Source organism: Condylura cristata, unplaced genomic scaffold (genome assembly GCF_000260355.1).
Source record: "Condylura cristata isolate star-nosed mole 26May11 unplaced genomic scaffold, ConCri1.0 scaffold00004, whole genome shotgun sequence".
NCBI classification, from domain to species: Eukaryota; Metazoa; Chordata; class Mammalia; order Eulipotyphla; family Talpidae; genus Condylura; species Condylura cristata.
Window position 1 is genome coordinate 30178068 of NW_004567105.1, and position 17142 is coordinate 30195209.

A 17142-nucleotide genomic window follows, 5' to 3' on the forward strand; every position below is an offset into this window, starting at 1 on the left:
TCTGCTGAGGGTCTGGACAAAATAAAAAAGTAGAGCAAAGTAGAAACTGCTCTCTGCCAGACTGCTTCAGCTAGGACACTAATCTTCCAGCCTCCCTGCTTGGAATTCTCATGGCTTCAGACTCAGCCAGCATCTACAAACATCAGCTCACCTGCTCTGAAGCCTTCAACTATACCACTGGCTTTTCTGAGCGTCCGGTTTGCAGATGGCAGACTATGGGACTTCTCGGGCACCATAACCATGTGAGCTGATACTCTAATATTAAAGAAATCCCAATCTCAGTCTCCCGCCCTCCCTCCTTCCTCCTCTCCCACTCATGTGCACCGGTGTGTGTGTGTGTGTGTGTGTGTGTGTGTGTGTGAGTGTGTCTGTGTGTAATTTTAACAGTACTATTTGTCTGGAGACCCTAATACAACACTTCAGACTAAAATAAATAAATTGAAAGACTAAATGTTACCATCAAAAATCCCTATATGGCATTAACACAGTGAAAAGCAATGACAAATATTAAGGTTAAGACATTAAAACACAAAGGAAATTTGACAAGATTCAACAAAGCAAGAGAGTGTTACTTTTGGGGCCTGACTACAGTCTATAATGAAAATATTTCAAATTTGCTATTTAAATGACATACAAAAGCACTTTTCCTGCTTTATTATAAAGAGAGAATGAGTAAAACTTTCCAAGAACTTAAGTTAATCCTTTAAGTCCTAGCTTTCATATGGGATCACCACCATTCTTCTTCTATAAGTCTTAGCTAAAGCAAATAGTCAAATTAATCTTCATATTCTGCCTGCTTTTAATCTGTTTTACTTTACATATGATGTTCTTTGGGGCATGTTATGAATTGTGGGGGTGGAATTAATGTACAAATTCCTTTTAATTAAAGAAAGATTAAAGCTGTTTAACTTAGCATTCAGTGACAGATTTTGCATTGGTGCTGAATGATGCACATCTTAATCAGCACTAGTATAATTTCTAAAGCATTTTCCTGAAATTATTTTCATAGCAAATTTGTTTCAGAGGGGAGGTGTTAAGAAATGAACTCTTTATCATCCTAATATAGACCTTTTTAGACTAAAAAAAAAATTTCATTACATGGAGGTCAATTTTCCAGGTTCACTCAAATCTATCCTTTAGACTACCAAAGAAAAAAAAGTTAGAAATAATTTCTCTTTAATAGACACTGTCCTGCATTCTTACAATACTGTACATAATTTGACCTCTTACTGGTTATTAAGGATCATTACATGAACAATACAATGTAAAAAAAAGATACCTCCCATATAAATATACTGCAGTATAGTGTCTGCATAAATGAAAAATCATTCTTCCTTGAATTCAGTCCACTTCAAAAAGCTTTTGCCTCCTTCCTACTAATGAGACATAACTTCATCAGAAAAGGTGTGACAACCGAATGTTGAAACCCTGAACCACTTAAACGAGGAATAAGAACGATACCCTACAAAATGTTCCCACTCTTTCCTTCAAAAATTAGAAATAGATTCTCCCTGGAGGAACAGAGGTTAAAGTCTCAGTGCTATCAAGCTATCACCAAACACTGCAGCTTGAGTTCAATCCCTAGCCAGGGAGGTGACCCACATGGTGCAGCAGACTTCTCCTGTCTCACCCACTGCTCCCCTCAACAGTGTAATTCAGTGGATCTGCCTGTTCTGCTCTCCACTCTGTCTCTGATGAATCTTCTCATCTACCCCGCACCTCTGGCTTATATCCCAGCTCTTGTATACATAAGTAAATATAAAACAAATCTTAAAAAAAAAAAAATTAGACCTATTTTCTGTTGCCACCATGAGTCAGCTGCTGCAACCCAGTGCTCCAAGATGCACAATTTGGAAACCAAAGCCATTTAAGTCCCCAGGCCCTATGGAACAACCCCAACAAAAATTGGGTCACAGAGTTATTACACATATCTAACAGGTTAGTAAGTTTAAATATGTATATATATATTCTAAAATAAATATGCATTCATCTTTTAAAATTAAATTTTAGAGGAGAACTTACCTAAATCAAAATCATACATACAGTAAGTCATCAAAATATCATGAAGCAAAATCAGCCCTGGATTATCTTGGCCTTCATAAAACTTGTTTGTTCGATCTGTTCTGTTAACATCTTTTTCTGAGGAGAAAAAGAACCACATATTTGAAAGCTTTACAAAGAAGAATTTTTTTTTTTAAAGATCTATTTTATTTATTCATACAGAACTGGGGTACAAGCCAGAGATGTGAAGGGTGAGAGGATTCACCAGAGACAGAGCAGGGAGCAGAATAGGCAGATCTACGAAGTACACTGCTGAGGGGAGCAGCGGGCGGGTCAGGAGAGGTCTGCCATGCCATGTGGTCACCTCCGGGGCAGGCGGGGATCGAACTCATGCTGAAGTGGCTTTTAGCTTCTTAGTGCTGTGTTTTAACCTGCTGTGCCACCCGGGAGGGCCCACAGAGAAGAATTTTTATAAAGTTCAATCATACAAATAGAAAATTACATTTTTTGCTATTAATTTTAATATCTTGCCAACTTTTACTTAATTTAAAAAGTAATCAAATTTCCATTTCAGATATGCAATAAAGTAACATTTTGGATTTTTTTTTAAAGGTTAGATCCTCTCCCAATGGGAATATTTTCCAATTTTTTTTTTCAATTTTTATCTAAACATAGAACTCCTTTAATTGAATTGTAGGAAACCTTTTATCAATTAATAAAAAGCAACATTAAGGAATGATTCACATAAGTTAGCAATAAAAATGCCAGTCATGAATGATAGACAGTATTATTTGAAAACAAAAATGAAAAAGGCTACTATGCAATCAAGCATAATCAAAGAGATTTGTCTCACTCATAATTGCTTCATTCATTATGGAAAATATCACCATCTTCTTTGTTGTGTTCCATAATCATCTTCAGGTCAAATTACTCCCTTGTTCTTACATATACATAATTTAATTTATATATTATTAAATAATTTATTTTCATTTGAAAAAATAAAAGCCCATATATTGCTGGAAGTGATTTTAATGACTTTAAAAAACAAGATTGGGAAACATGAACACAAACGTATCCCAACTTGTACTGATAATTCAATTTGTAGGTACTGATACCTATTAAATATATCTAGTCATAAAAGACTTTTAAGGCATTTCCCAATCTTGAATCCCTCAGTAAATTAGGAAGAAATAATTCAAAGACATTCAAAATGATTCATTTAAACAGCTGTGTTCAAAATTATAATTACCTTCTTCCTCTCACCACCCCTACCATTAAATGAAATAATGTGAAAACATCCTCAATACTTGTTGCAAAGTTCTGGGGAGTACTTTGCATAGTATATAATCTAATAGTAGAAGATAACATGAGTTTAGAACACATATATGGATATTTTAAAAATTTATTAGAACACTCTAGATTTCTGGTAAAATATATTACATTTGTTTTAATAAAAGCAAACATGTATGTATAGAATTGTGAATACATTTTCCGAATAACCAAAAGAAATACAAAAAAAGCAATACATGTAAAATTTCAACTAAAAATGTTAAAGTCTCATAACATTTTCATTTTTATGTCACAACTGGTAAGAGTACACTAATTTTTTTGTTGACTCAAGTATAATTTACAGTCATAATGTCAGTATAGAAAACCTGTATTAATAGTTGTAGTGAACAGGATAAAAACTTTTTTGTACCCTCATGAACTACTTACATTCTTTTCTGTCACACAGATACTTGGTATTGACAAGTCAGGCAGGGAAAAAAAGGAGGCGGAGATCAAAACATTACATATTTTTTTTTATAAAAGTGGTATTTTAAAGGGGAAGTACTTCTCAAAAAAAAATTTTAATTTAAAATGACCTCATTAAATCCAATTTCTCCATCTAGCCTGATATAGCTCAAAGAGTATAAACAAAATCACACCTATGACTGATGAGCCCATTTTATGTACACTACCACCACCCTGAAGATGGCCTCTCAATCATACTCTACTTTCCAATATCCATTCCTCTCCCTATTCATATAAGTATGGGAGAATCCTCTTATCCCCCACACCTCTGGCCTGTACCCCAGTTCTCATATACAGAAATACATAAACCTTTAAAAAATTAAATATATTCATGAACTCATTCTTGATTCTTTTAAATGATATTAATTTATCATTTAAACCTTCAAAATACATATAAGAAACCAACAATGAGAACTCTAACCCATTTACTCCACTCATCACCCCAACTCACAACATACTAGCCACTGTGGTCTCCTAGCACTTCTCCAAACACACAGAAGTCCTGTAGCAAGTCTAACCAAGCTAGCTATCCCCCTTACCCATAATACCCAGATGGCTGTATGGCATCCAGTCTCTGCTTCATTAAATCTCACCCATTAGTGAAAGGAACTCTCCTGCACTACTGGTGGGAATGCAAACTGGTACAACCAGTGTTGTAAACATCCAAACAGCTTTCTCAAAGTGCTAAAAATGGAGCTTCCATATGATATAGCTATTCCATACCTAGGTATCTACTCAGAAGACACAAAAACATTAACTCAAAAGATCACCTGCACCCCTGTATTTATTGCTGCACTATTTACAATAGGAAAGACATGGAATCAACCCCCATGTCCAAAAATAGATGACTGGATCAACAAGATGTGGTGCATATACACTATGGAATACTACTCAGCAATCAAAAAGATAAACTCATGCCGTTTGTGGCAACACAGATGGAACTAAAAGGGATCATGCTTAGTGAAATAAGCCAGAAAGAAAAAGAAAAATACCAACCAGCTGGTTTTACTCATAGCAGGAGTATAAGGGATCAGAAAAAAAATAGTAATTGCAATAAAGTAAAAACTAAAATCAACAAACAAATATAAACCGGAGACATTCTAGAGAGGTGAAGAGGGGAATAGAATTAAAACTGGGGTGGGACTCCTAGGTATCTACCCAAAAGACACAAAAACACTGATTGAAAAAGATACCTGTACCCCATGTTTATTGCTGCTTTATTTACAATTGGAAAAACATGGAAGCAGTCCAAATGCCCAAAAGTAGATGAAACCTCTCCTGACCTGCCCGCTATTCCCCTCAGCAGTATATTTCAGTACCTCTGCCTATTCTATTCCCCACTCTGTCTCTGGGGAATCCTCTCACCCACCATACCTCTGTGGGCCTGTGCCCCAGTTCTGTAAGCATAAATAAATAAATCTTTAAAAAATAGGCCCTCCCTGCGGGTTAAAGCACAGCACTGAGAAGCTAAAGCCACTTCCGCATGAGTTCGATTGCCGCCTGCTCTGGAAGAGATCCACATGGCGAGGCAAACCTTTCTTGACCCCGCCCGCTGCTCCCCTCAGCAGTGTACTTCGTCGATCTGCCTGTTCTGCTCCCCACCCTGTCTCTGGTGAATCCTCTCACCCTCCGCATCTCTGGCCTGTACCCCAGTTCTGTACAAATAAATAAATCTTTAAAAAAATAAAATAAAATAAAATAAAATAAAGACCTCAGCATCTGTTCTTACATATACAAAAACTACCAAATCAATCTGTTGTGTTAAGCTTTGCAATTATTATTAGAAAATATTTTTCTCCATGAAATGGTGATGATGACTGCGATGGTAAAAGACATCTATCTTTATTTATCAAGCTATGTTTATAGAAATCTAAATACAATGTAAGTATACTGAGATGTTCCACTACTATCCAGAGCTTCCTTAAATTACAGAGGCTATGTAACAAGAAAGTCAAGAACACTAAAACTGTGTACTGCCCTTGTCAACCATGTGACCTTGGACAAGTCATTTATGTCCCCAATTCTTCAAATTTCTTATCATTAATATGGGAACTATAAACTAAAACGTGGTGGGTAGATCATGTACTGCAACAGCTTACGCATTTCTCCAAGAACTTATCATCTAGTCTCTACCCTAAAAGTCATACATACTATTTGTAAATAAATCTAATTATTTTAATGTAAGATTCTATCAAACATATCTTTGAAAGACAATAGCTGTTCCCAGGTGAATAGTTATTCAATCTTCAAATACTGACAAAAAAATTTACTAAATGGAGTCATATACTTAAAGAAAGGAATTACATGCATATTTAGTGAACAAACCTACTAACTATAATTACCTCTGCATAACAGAAAAAAAACTTCTATTGTCTTCCTTTTGTTCATATAGTTCCTAATTTTTCTATAACAAACACAAGCTTAATGTAATGAGGAAAAAAATGTTTTTTAATGAAACCAACAAACATGAACATGTCTTGAAGTTCAAATTTTGGAAATAAAAATGAAATCTATCACTACTCATAAACATAGCGACTGAACTCATTTCTTTTGGAAATGACAGAAGTGATACACACTTGTACATTCCTTGGAAAAGGAAAAACCAAGAACATAGAGTATACATCCTAATATACTCATCAATTCTGATTTCTCCTTTGAACCCTAATTCTAGCATATAGTTTCACTTCTGAACTCTCTGAAGACTTCAAGCCAAACCCCCTCTACTGCATTTCCAAAATTTATTGAGAAAAAATTACCAATCAAGCTTCTATAATCTCGTAATCTTGAATTTCTCTTCTCTTGTTCCTCGCTGACAGATTTCCACTGTAGTTTCATCCTGAAGTATTCATCACTGTTGGAAACAATTTACATCAAAGGTATTTGAAATTTTATTTAAAATTTTTTATCTGAGTTTTTCAAAAGATAACATGAAAGCATTTGTGATGCAGTAGGATTAAGGTTATAAATACATGATAGCAAAGGAACAGAGTCTGAACTCAGAATCTGACAAGATGACCAGGCTGCCACACAGGATTATCCAGGAAACACAGTGTTTGCTGGAAGACCCAATTCCCAGTATTAAAGCTGAACCAGATGAAAGCAACATCCATTATTTTCAGGTGGTCAATGCTGACCCCCATGACTCCCTCTCTTTGAGGATGAAATTTTTAAAACTGAACTATTTCACCCAGACTATCCAGTGACAGCCCCTAAAGTATGTTTCATTACCAAAATTTATCATCCTAACATAGGCAAGTTAAAAAGAGTATGTTTAGATATTCTGAAAGGTCAGTGGTGTCCAGCACTGAAAATCTATATAGTTCTCCTATCAATCCAGACTCTGTTAAATGTTCCCAATCCAGATGATCCACTAGCAGCAAATGATACAGGAGAGCAGAGGAAGACCAATGAAGTCCAAGCCAAAGAAAAAGCTTGAGCATAGGTTAGGTTATATGCCATGAATAATTTTTAAATCAATCTCATCAAGTGTACATTACTTCTGCTCTGCGAAGATGTCTTCGCATTTAATGGACACAGTCTTAAAGATATTATAGAATAATGTATTTAATGGACACAGTCTTAAAGACATTATAGAATAAAAGCCCAGGTATCTTCAATACTTAGGTGTTTAAGTGCACTCTAGCCAAACCTAAATAAGCAGGGATCAGTAGTATCACCTGGATTATAGCAAAACATTTAAAAGTAATGGCCTCTCTTTGCTTTTATTCATTTCCCCAAATAGGGTTTAAGTATAAAGCACACTGAATGCTGTTGTAAAGAGGTAGCTTCAGGGGTATATTATTTTACTTTTTTTTTTTTTTTTTTTTTTGAGGGGAGAATAGTTTTAATTTTAATGAGTTCCTTTGCCCCTTTTTAAGGTGAACTAACTGCAGTGGCTAAAAGCAGTTAACCAGTTACTGAGAATATCCTCTCTAGCTAAATTAACTTTATTTAGACACTATAAATGGAAAAGATACCATTAAGTGACTGACCTAAAATAGGAATATTAAATAATCATCACAGCCCTCACTATTAACATGACTTTGTTGTCAAATGTAGAATCCTCCCTTCAAGAAAAAGCTCATAGAGCCTCCCTGGTGGCTTAAGGTGTTAAGTGTCAGCACCATGAAGCTATCTGCAGCCACTGCAGCACCAGTTCAATCCCTGGCCAGGGAGCTGACCCACATGGCACAGCAGACCTCTCCTGTCTCAGCAGTGTATTTAAGCAGATCTACCTATTCTGCTCTCTACTCTGTCTCTGGTGAATCCTCTTACCTACCCACACCTCTGTACTCAGTTCTTATATTCATGAAAAAATATATATTTTTTTTAAAGATTTATTTATTTGTGCATACAGAACTGGGGTACAGGCCAGAGGCTCAGGGGCGGTGAGAGGCTTCACCAGAGACAGAGTGGGGAACAGAACAGGCAGATCGACGAAGTACACTGCTGAGGGGAGCAGCAGGCGGGTCAGGAGAGGTCTGCCACGCCATGTGGTCACCTCCAGGGCAGGTGGGAATCGAATTCATGCAGAAGCAGCTTTAGATTCTCAGTGCAGTGCTTTAACCCGCTGCGCCACCAGGGAGGGCCGAAAAAAAATATTTAAAAAAAAAGAAAATTAAATAGTGAACATACTACCTATGCACAAATTATTTTATAATTTCATAATAAAACTAAGTCAAGGTGATTGAGGTATATTAAAAACCTGTATCTTAATTAGTTATCTCTCAAGTATACAAAATGTTTATACAAGGGAACTAGAAACCATTTTTTTAATAAATTATCCAACAAAAACACAATGAAATACTTCCAAAAAAGTGTAGGTCTTGAAATAAATGTAATTTTATTTAATTATGAAATTGAAATGATAAAAATAAGAATAACTTTCCCACATTCCATATCCTCTGTACTAATTTGTATGGAGAGTGAATTATTTGAATTTTTTTTAACACAAAAACGACAATTACTTACGTTTTTTGTTTTTGTAACTTAGTTCTTTCCTCTTTAGTACTGTTCCAAGGAAAATAACCAAGAAGAAATTTCCACGCTTGCTTTCTCAATGTATGACTAAGTCCCTAAAGAAAACATGCATGTTAAGTATACAGGCAAAGATTGCAAAAGTTTCATTTGAATAAACAAGGAGACTAATATTTAAAAGATAGTTTCATACACAGAACAGCTCAATTGAGTGAATACTGTTTTTGACTTCAAGATTCTGAAATTTTAAGCATTTGACAACAGCTTAAAACAGCGTACAGGGTATACTATAGTTTGTATAACATAGACAGAAGGAATGACTGACCTTTCTAAACACAACTCTTATTATGTAAGAGTATATGCCTCTTTCAAATAATTCACAAAACTACAAGAAGAAAAACTTCCAAGGGTTTAATGATATTTCCCCACTGAATCTTCTGAGATATCACAAGAGATCACTTTGTACAAAAGGGATTTTAAGTTATCAATAATCCCTATCCCCTAAAAAATGTAAAAGGCAGAAAAAGTATGTATCAACAATTTAAACTGTAATACATATTAAAAGTATTTACCCCTCTAAATATCATCTGCTTCATATTCTCTACATCTAAAATTCTTCCTTCAGCATCAATGTTCTTATTCCATTCCTCCAGTGTTACTGGCTCTCTCCTTTGGACAGCAGGTCGTTCTCCCAAATCAATCTAAAAGAAGAAAATAATAAGGAGTACATCTGTACCCAGTGAAATGAAATCAAGGTATATAAAAACAAATTATTACTGAATTCTAACACTTTTGAAATCTTCCTTATTTTTCAAGCTTTGTTAATAAAAGTATAATAGCATTCTAAACATTTTTTAAAAAGATTTATTTATTTATGCATATAAGAACTAGGGTACAGGCCAGAGGTGTAGGGGTGGTGAGAGGATTCACCAGAGACAGAGTGGGGAGCAGAACAGGCAGATCGACGAAATACACTGCTGAGAGGAGCAACGGGAGGGTGAAGAGAGGTCTGCTATGCCATGTGGATCACTTCTGGGGCTGGGATCGAACTCGTGGAAGTGGCTTTCGTTCTTAGTGCTGTGTTTTAATCTGCTGTGCCACCAGGGAGGTTCAGCATCATAAACATTTTAATTCCTACTAACCCTATAAATAACTTGATTATAAATTCAAATTAGGAAAATATTTGCTACTTTGGATTTAATTTATTTAAGTACAGATGACCCTTTCAATCCAAATAATACTTAAAAGAATGTATTAAAATTATTACTATTAAAAGAGTATGATTCCATTAACCGTATCCTAAATTCAGCTTTTCTCCAGACTAAATTTGTATTACTCAGAATTGATGCATGACCCTATAACTTCATTTGGCATTTTCTACAGTTCTTATTCAATTAACAGATGTTGATAATTTAAAAATATCACTTGCGGCCCTCCCTGGTGGCGCAGCGGGTTAAAGCCCAGCACTGAGAATCTAAAGCCGCTTCCGCATGAGTTCGATTCCCGCCTGCCCCGGAGGTGGCCACATGGCGTGGCAGACCTCTCCTGACCCGCCCGCTGCTCCCCTCAGCAGTGTACTTCGTCGATCTGCCTGTTCTGCTCCCCACTCTGTCTCTGGTGAAGCCTCTCGCCGCCCCTGAGCCTCTGGCCTGTACCCCAGTTCTGTATGCACAAATAAATAAATCTTTAAAAAAAAAAAAAAATATCACTTGCAAGATAAGCTCTCTAAGTACTACAATTAGATATTTATAATTTTCCAACTATGTGCAGCCTAAAACTGAAACAAATTTTAAAATTTGCTAAGCATATATAAAGATTTGCCATGATTCAGAACCAAAATCACTCTTAATTAAAAAAGATTCACATGAGAATAAAAGCCCTAGGGTAGAGTCCTGACCCGCTCTCTGTAGTGCCTACAAAGAGACAAAAACTAGAGACAGAACCAGTGGCAAGAGGCAAAGCTCACCACTCATTCACTGCCCTGCACTCACTGAAACAGGCAAACTGTTATTAGCAAAAGGTAAACTGTTATTATCAAAGAAAACTCTAATGAACAAAAAATATGCATAGGAGTCAAAGGAGAACAAACCAAGAATTTGGTGGAGGACAAGTATCAGTTGTTAGAGATATTAGTCAGCCACAATTTTAAGAAAGAACTATGAGAAAGATGCAAATACAGTCAAAATTGAGTTTGTTTCTGTAACAGCTGGTACACGTTTAAAGAGAATTTCTTCTCTTAAAATATAAGAACCATATTAATGTAAATTTCTACTCACTCTTGTGATAACTTCAAATCCTGGTTCTTCTTGTTGATTTATCTTTAAGCCTGGAATAGCATCGCTAAGAAAATCAGCCATTTCTGAAGGTGGTCGCTGATGTGTAGATGGATCATTGCCTCTCAAACTATCAAAAATATAGTTTGTGACTTTGGAAAATCCTGACATAGTTGCTGTATAAGGATCCTTTTTAATTTTCTATGTAGTAGGAAGAAAAAATAGCATTTATTAGCATTATTAACTCAAAGAATAAAAATATTTCATAATGAAAAAACAAGGCAAAATTCTCTAAAAGGGTGGGGGAAATCAGAACTAAAACAGTGTTCTAAGATTATCTCAGGTTTTTTTCTCTGAAAAGAGAAATTTAAATTTTCTAAGCCAATATTTAATTTGTTAAAAAAAAAAAGTACATTAATGCTACTGATTGAATTGCAGATAAATGATTTGCAGGCTTCATTCAAGCTGCATACATCAGAAGTATGTGCAGCGCTTACTTTCCATTGGTGAATGGCCCACACCAGCCTTCTTCTGTCTAGCAGTTTTGCCTTCACAAAAAAAAAATATTTCTTGAAGAATGCAGTGCCACCCTACTTTAACACAAAATATTTGATAGCTAAATTTAGAAGCACATGATATTTAAAAACTAATATTTTAAGCTAATTACATTATTAGTAAGTCACGCTGATAAAAAGAACTTGTTCTGGACAGTGCTGTTTTGAAAACCAGCAAAAGACTATTCCATTGCTTGGGCTACTTTTAAGTCCCCAAGTGTGTGCTTTGTTCACATTTAGCAAAAATAATTATTTCTTAAAAGTCTATTTTTAAAGTTTTCACAATTAAGAAAAATTGTCCCCGAACTTTTTATTTTAATTAGTGTTTAGTCGCCTCCTTAAAAATTCCTTCTTTCTTAAAAAAGGAAAAATACCAGATGGTTTCACTCATGGCAGGAGTGACCAGGGGAGAAAATAGTAATAATAATGAACAACTATATACCAGAGACATTTGACGGAGGTGGAGTGGGGGTAGAGAGGGTAGTGCACTGGACTATGGTGATGGCACACAGGTGACTTGGTGATGGGAAGCCCACTGAGATTACAACTAAGAAGGAAAAAGGCACAAAATAATGTAAAAATAAACTATTATATTATTTTTAAAAGTTCCTTCTTTCTTGGTTATCTTCAGAATCAAGGGAAAGCATCTGGAATAGTCATCACTGATTTGTTGCATGGTTAAGTAAATAATCATTTCATCAGCTAACACAGAAATCAAAACAAAAAATAACTATTTCTGCCTGCATTAAATCCACATTTTTAGTCAAATATAAGAATATTTGAAACACTTAGAAGGAAATTAGATAATCATGACCCCAGGAAATCTACTTAAAAGGGAAATTAAAAGTCAAAACCATATTTCTGCCTGTGTTCACCATTCATGAATACAAAATAGCTCACTAGTGACCTTTCACCTATTCAAAGATATAGTAAGTGTCCAATTTCAGTATTATGATAACGGGAAAAAACTGCTGTCAGAATAATTAAGAACCAAGGAAGCTTTTGAGTCTTATAAATAGTATCAAACATGACATCTAATATTTACACAAAGTAGTTTCATAAAGTTTACACAGAGGCACTTGCCTCATTCTGTATATTCTCTGAGGAAAGTGAAATGTTGAGGGATATAAAATAAAGGAGTCAGATTAACTGATTAATACAAGGTAGATTTAAGAAACATACTTGTATTAAACCATACGCAGGTTCATCAAGAAGATTTTCAAAAGACTGTGAAAGACTCTTATTCTGACAATTCACAAGAAGTATTCTTTTATCCTGTGGAGATCTATAATAAAAAGAAGACATTTACAGAAAAGTCTACATCAATTACTACCTAAATACTCACTCATGCAGTTACTTTTTTCTTACCAAAACAAAAAATAAAACTCAAATGTCCAGTTACTGAATCATTTCCAATTAATATTAGAGAGCACTTAGTAACTATATTAAATGATTCCTAAAACTACATGAAATATGAAATACTAAATTAACAAATATAAGTATTTTTACTCTAGGTAAAGTCAGGGGTGCTAAATTATAATCAACACAAATTCTCATTTGAATTATAGTACAAAAATCATACAAATATTATCTTTCATTATCATAAAAAATGTTTAAAACAAAATACTATGATTCATCAGAATAATATGTACATTATAGGAAAATATCACATTTTGAAATGATTACCATCTTCATTCCACAACTCGGTAGGACTGCAATATAAAATGTTAAAAACACAACATACAAATACATTAATTATTTGTTAAAGATCACTAATCATGTTGGCTATACTATAAACACACAAACATATTTAACAAAATTATAGTAGGTAATTCAGGTAACAAGAATGCTTTTAGTTATTAAGTTCTGGAAACAATTTTTTCCTAACATTTCTTAATAACTGCAGAATAAGTGAAATGTATTTCGAATAGATATCTAATTTAAATAATCAAATAAATTATCCAGTCTTTTCCTACTCAACAAGTTCTATAATTTAGTAAATCAGCTATAATAAATCCACAACTTTTCTGTGTTTAAAATAAAAATTAATGTGTTATTTTGCTACTATCTACCTCTAGTTTATTATAAATGCTTGAGATAAGAACTTTAATAACAGTTATCTCTTCTCCATTCTAACATATCAGGATGCAACCCCAAAGCTAGGGGGGATATGAAATCCAAAACAGGATCTCATTCTTATAAAACCAGAAGCAGCAGTTGTCCACAGAGACAACAGTAGCTTAATATTGCTCCTTGGCTTTTAAGAAGGAGCCAAAGTTGAGTCATCTGAAGAAAAACAGTAACTTTAAAAAAATATTTATTTTTCATTTTAACACCATGTTTCCGAACACTTTTAGGGATCATACATAAACTGAAGATTTACAAACTCTCAAAAGGCATTTTTAAATGAATGGCCAACTTTTAACTGTAGCACCAGAAAAAGAAAAGAAACTGACGTAGAACCAATTTTTTTCCTCTCTCACACAGTGCTATTGGTGCTGTGGTTGTTATTTTGTTTCTACGAATGAAGTAAGTCAAATTATTTCTTTAAAACCCAAATAGAAATTGGAAATGTTAAAATACTAGCTATACATGTAGATGGGAAACAAATATGCAAATCTCAGCTATCTGGGCTAATTATTATGGCTCTGGATCAAACATCATCACCACTAAACTGGAGATGAGAAGAAATGTCTGTCCAACCAACAAGCAACCATAGATAAAAAGGAAGTATTTCATGTTTTAAACCCAATGCTCTGTGATGACAGGTTGAGGGAACTCTAGGAGGAGGTGAAATGTAAGAAATTTTGAGCCTTGGTTGTCCCCAAGGAAATTAAAATTAACAAACATCCCAATCACCAGTCACAGGACAACATCATCAACTGGCAAGTCAAAGGGCAATACTGCTAGGCAGCCCCATGCTTATCAGCAACAGGGTGGCATTCCAGGAATTTAGTACAGTAAGCTTCTCTACCTGTCAGGTTATCACACATTCAAACTGGAAAATTAAACATTATAAACATTCTACTTAAGGAATTCTTGGAAGCTCATCTTCCAAGACTTTCAAATTCATTGCACTTTTGATCTACGTTAACAACTCTATGAGATCTTATGAAAGGACTTAAAATAAAAACCATAGTCTGGTATTACCACTACAGATGCATATCTACTGACAATTCAGAAGTACTTCCTAGGCTCTGGAGTGAGCCTCTCTCAAAGAATATTCAGAAATTATAATCATAAAACAATGTTTGCATGCTGGAATGTAGCAGTTAACTATTTTATATTGCTACTGCAAACAACCAATATGCAAAGTTAAAGAATAAATACATAATTGCAACAGATATCAATCAAAAAATGTGAACAGGGCCCTCTCTGGTGTTGCAAGGGGTTAAAGCACAGCACTATGAAACTGTCAGAAACCATAGCGGCATGAGTTCAATTCCCAGCCAGTGGGGTGACAGATGTGACAGACCTCTCCTGTCTCACCTGCGGCTCCCCTCAGCAGTGTATTTCAATCTGCCTGTTCTGATCCCCACTCTCTCTGAATCCTTTCACCTCCTGCACCTCTGGACTGTACCCCACTTCTTATATGCATAAATAAGTAAATCACTGTTGAAAAGTGAATAAAAAAATTTTAAAAATCTACAATAAAATATATATATATAAACACACACATGCACATATATGTATAGATAAATGGTTGATGTTATATGATAATACAGACAACGTAACTTTGGGGGGAATATTTCACTTCTTGGATATTGATGCATTAACATAAAAACTGCCCACTACACAATTTTTAATAGAACCAATAACTTTCATTCATCTCCTAGCAATCAACTTAGTTCTAGAAAGGTAACAAGAATAAATTTGTGGCAGCTCATTTCTTTCACCCAAGAAAGTATCATGTTTTTTGGTTTTTTTTTTTTAATTTATTTATTTATGCACATACAGAACTGGGTATAAGCCAGAGGTGCAGGAGCACTGAGAGGATTCACCAGAGACACAGGACCCAACAATGCCATGTTTTAAAGACACCAAAGAGGGCCTTCTCTGGTGGAATAAGGAGTGCAGCTATCCGCAGTTACTGCAGCTCCATTTCAATCCCCAGCCCAGGAGTTAACTCACAGTGCGCAGACCTCCCTGCTGTTCCCCTTGGCAGTGCATTTCAGTGGATCTGATTGTTCTGCTTCCCACCATGTCTCTGTGAACCCTCTCACCCACCTCCCCATACCTCTGGCCTACATACCAGTTCTTGTATGCAAAAATAGATTAAAAATAAATCTTATCAAGTGGCCCTGGTAGCGTAGCGGGTTAAAGCACTGCACTGAGAAGCTAAAGCCACTTCTGCATGAGTTCGATTCCCGCCTGCCCCGGAGGTGACCACACGGCATGGCAGACCTCTCCTGACCCGCCCACTGCTCCCCTCAGCAGTGTACTTCATAGATCTGCCTGTTCTGCTCCCCACTCTGTCACTGGTGAGTCCTCTCACCCTCCGCATCTCTGGCCTGTACCTCAGTTCTGTATGTACAAATAAATCTTTAAAATAAATAAATAAATAAAGCTTATCAAAAAAATAAAGTCAAGGAATACTAACAAACATCAATGAATTCAATAATCTATTTTCCCTAGTAGATAAGCAACTCATCTGAGAAAAATAAGCCTCAGAGAGCCTCACAATTTTGTGCTAACTGACCAGTTAAGACAAGTGACTGTGAATGGCTAGCCAATCTCTTCCTCACTCTTGTAAGGATGCCCATTGCCCATCTCTAATACATTCGGTTTCTGTTCATTAAGAAAGTAAGGTCTTTCCAGTGGATTCGAATAGAAAACCCAGATATAAACCCACGAGTTTATGGACACCTAATCTTTGACAAAGGAGCAAAGAGGATACAATGGAACAAAGAAAATTTGTTCAGCAAGTGGTGCTGGGAAAACTGGGAAGCTACATGCAAAAAAATGAAACTAGTTCACTGCCTTACTCCAGTCACAAAAATCAACTCAAAAGTGGATTAAAGGCCTAGATATAAGAACGGAAACCAAAAAATACCTAGAAGCAAAGATGGGTCAAACACTACACGCATACACTTCAGCGACATCTTTAAAGACAGAGCATCCAACGCCACAATAGTGAAGGCAAAGATAAATAGATGGGACTACATCAAGTTAAAGAGCGAAAGAGACATTACAAAAAACAAACAGACAGCCCCACTAATTGGGAAAACATTTTCTCACACAAAAGTAGTGATAAAGGACTGATCACAAAAATATACAGAGAACTGATGGAACTCAATAAAAATAAAGTAAACAGTCCCATCAAAAATGGGCAGAAGAGCTAAAGACACTTCTCCAAAGAGGAAATGCAGATGGCCAACACGTATATGAAAAAATGTTCAACATCACTCGTAATAAGGGAGATGCAAATTAAAACCACAATGAGACAGCACCTCACCCCAGTGAGAATGGCACATCTTCAAACAACTAGCAACAAATGTTGGCGAGGATGTGGAGAAAAAGGAACTCTCCTGCACTGCTGGTGG

The 17142-nt window shown here is 35.4% G+C and overlaps 1 protein-coding gene and 1 pseudogene across 1 annotated transcript in view; one reads left to right on the forward strand and one right to left on the reverse strand.

The window, feature by feature from the left end:
- The window catches only part of TBC1D15 (TBC1 domain family, member 15), a 56864-nt gene that overhangs the window by 12696 nt on the left and 27026 nt on the right, over positions 1 to 17142 (reverse strand). The window contains exons 6-11 of the mRNA XM_004675885.2: positions 12782 to 12884; positions 11049 to 11246; positions 9345 to 9473; positions 8767 to 8870; positions 6552 to 6646; positions 2023 to 2139 (exon numbers count right to left, since the gene is read on the reverse strand). Of these exons, the coding sequence (XP_004675942.1) occupies positions 2023 to 2139; positions 6552 to 6646; positions 8767 to 8870; positions 9345 to 9473; positions 11049 to 11246; positions 12782 to 12884 (746 nt within the window). The remainder of the gene's footprint in view (positions 1 to 2022; positions 2140 to 6551; positions 6647 to 8766; positions 8871 to 9344; positions 9474 to 11048; positions 11247 to 12781; positions 12885 to 17142) is intronic.
- LOC105854719 lies at positions 6807 to 7267 on the forward strand (annotated as a pseudogene).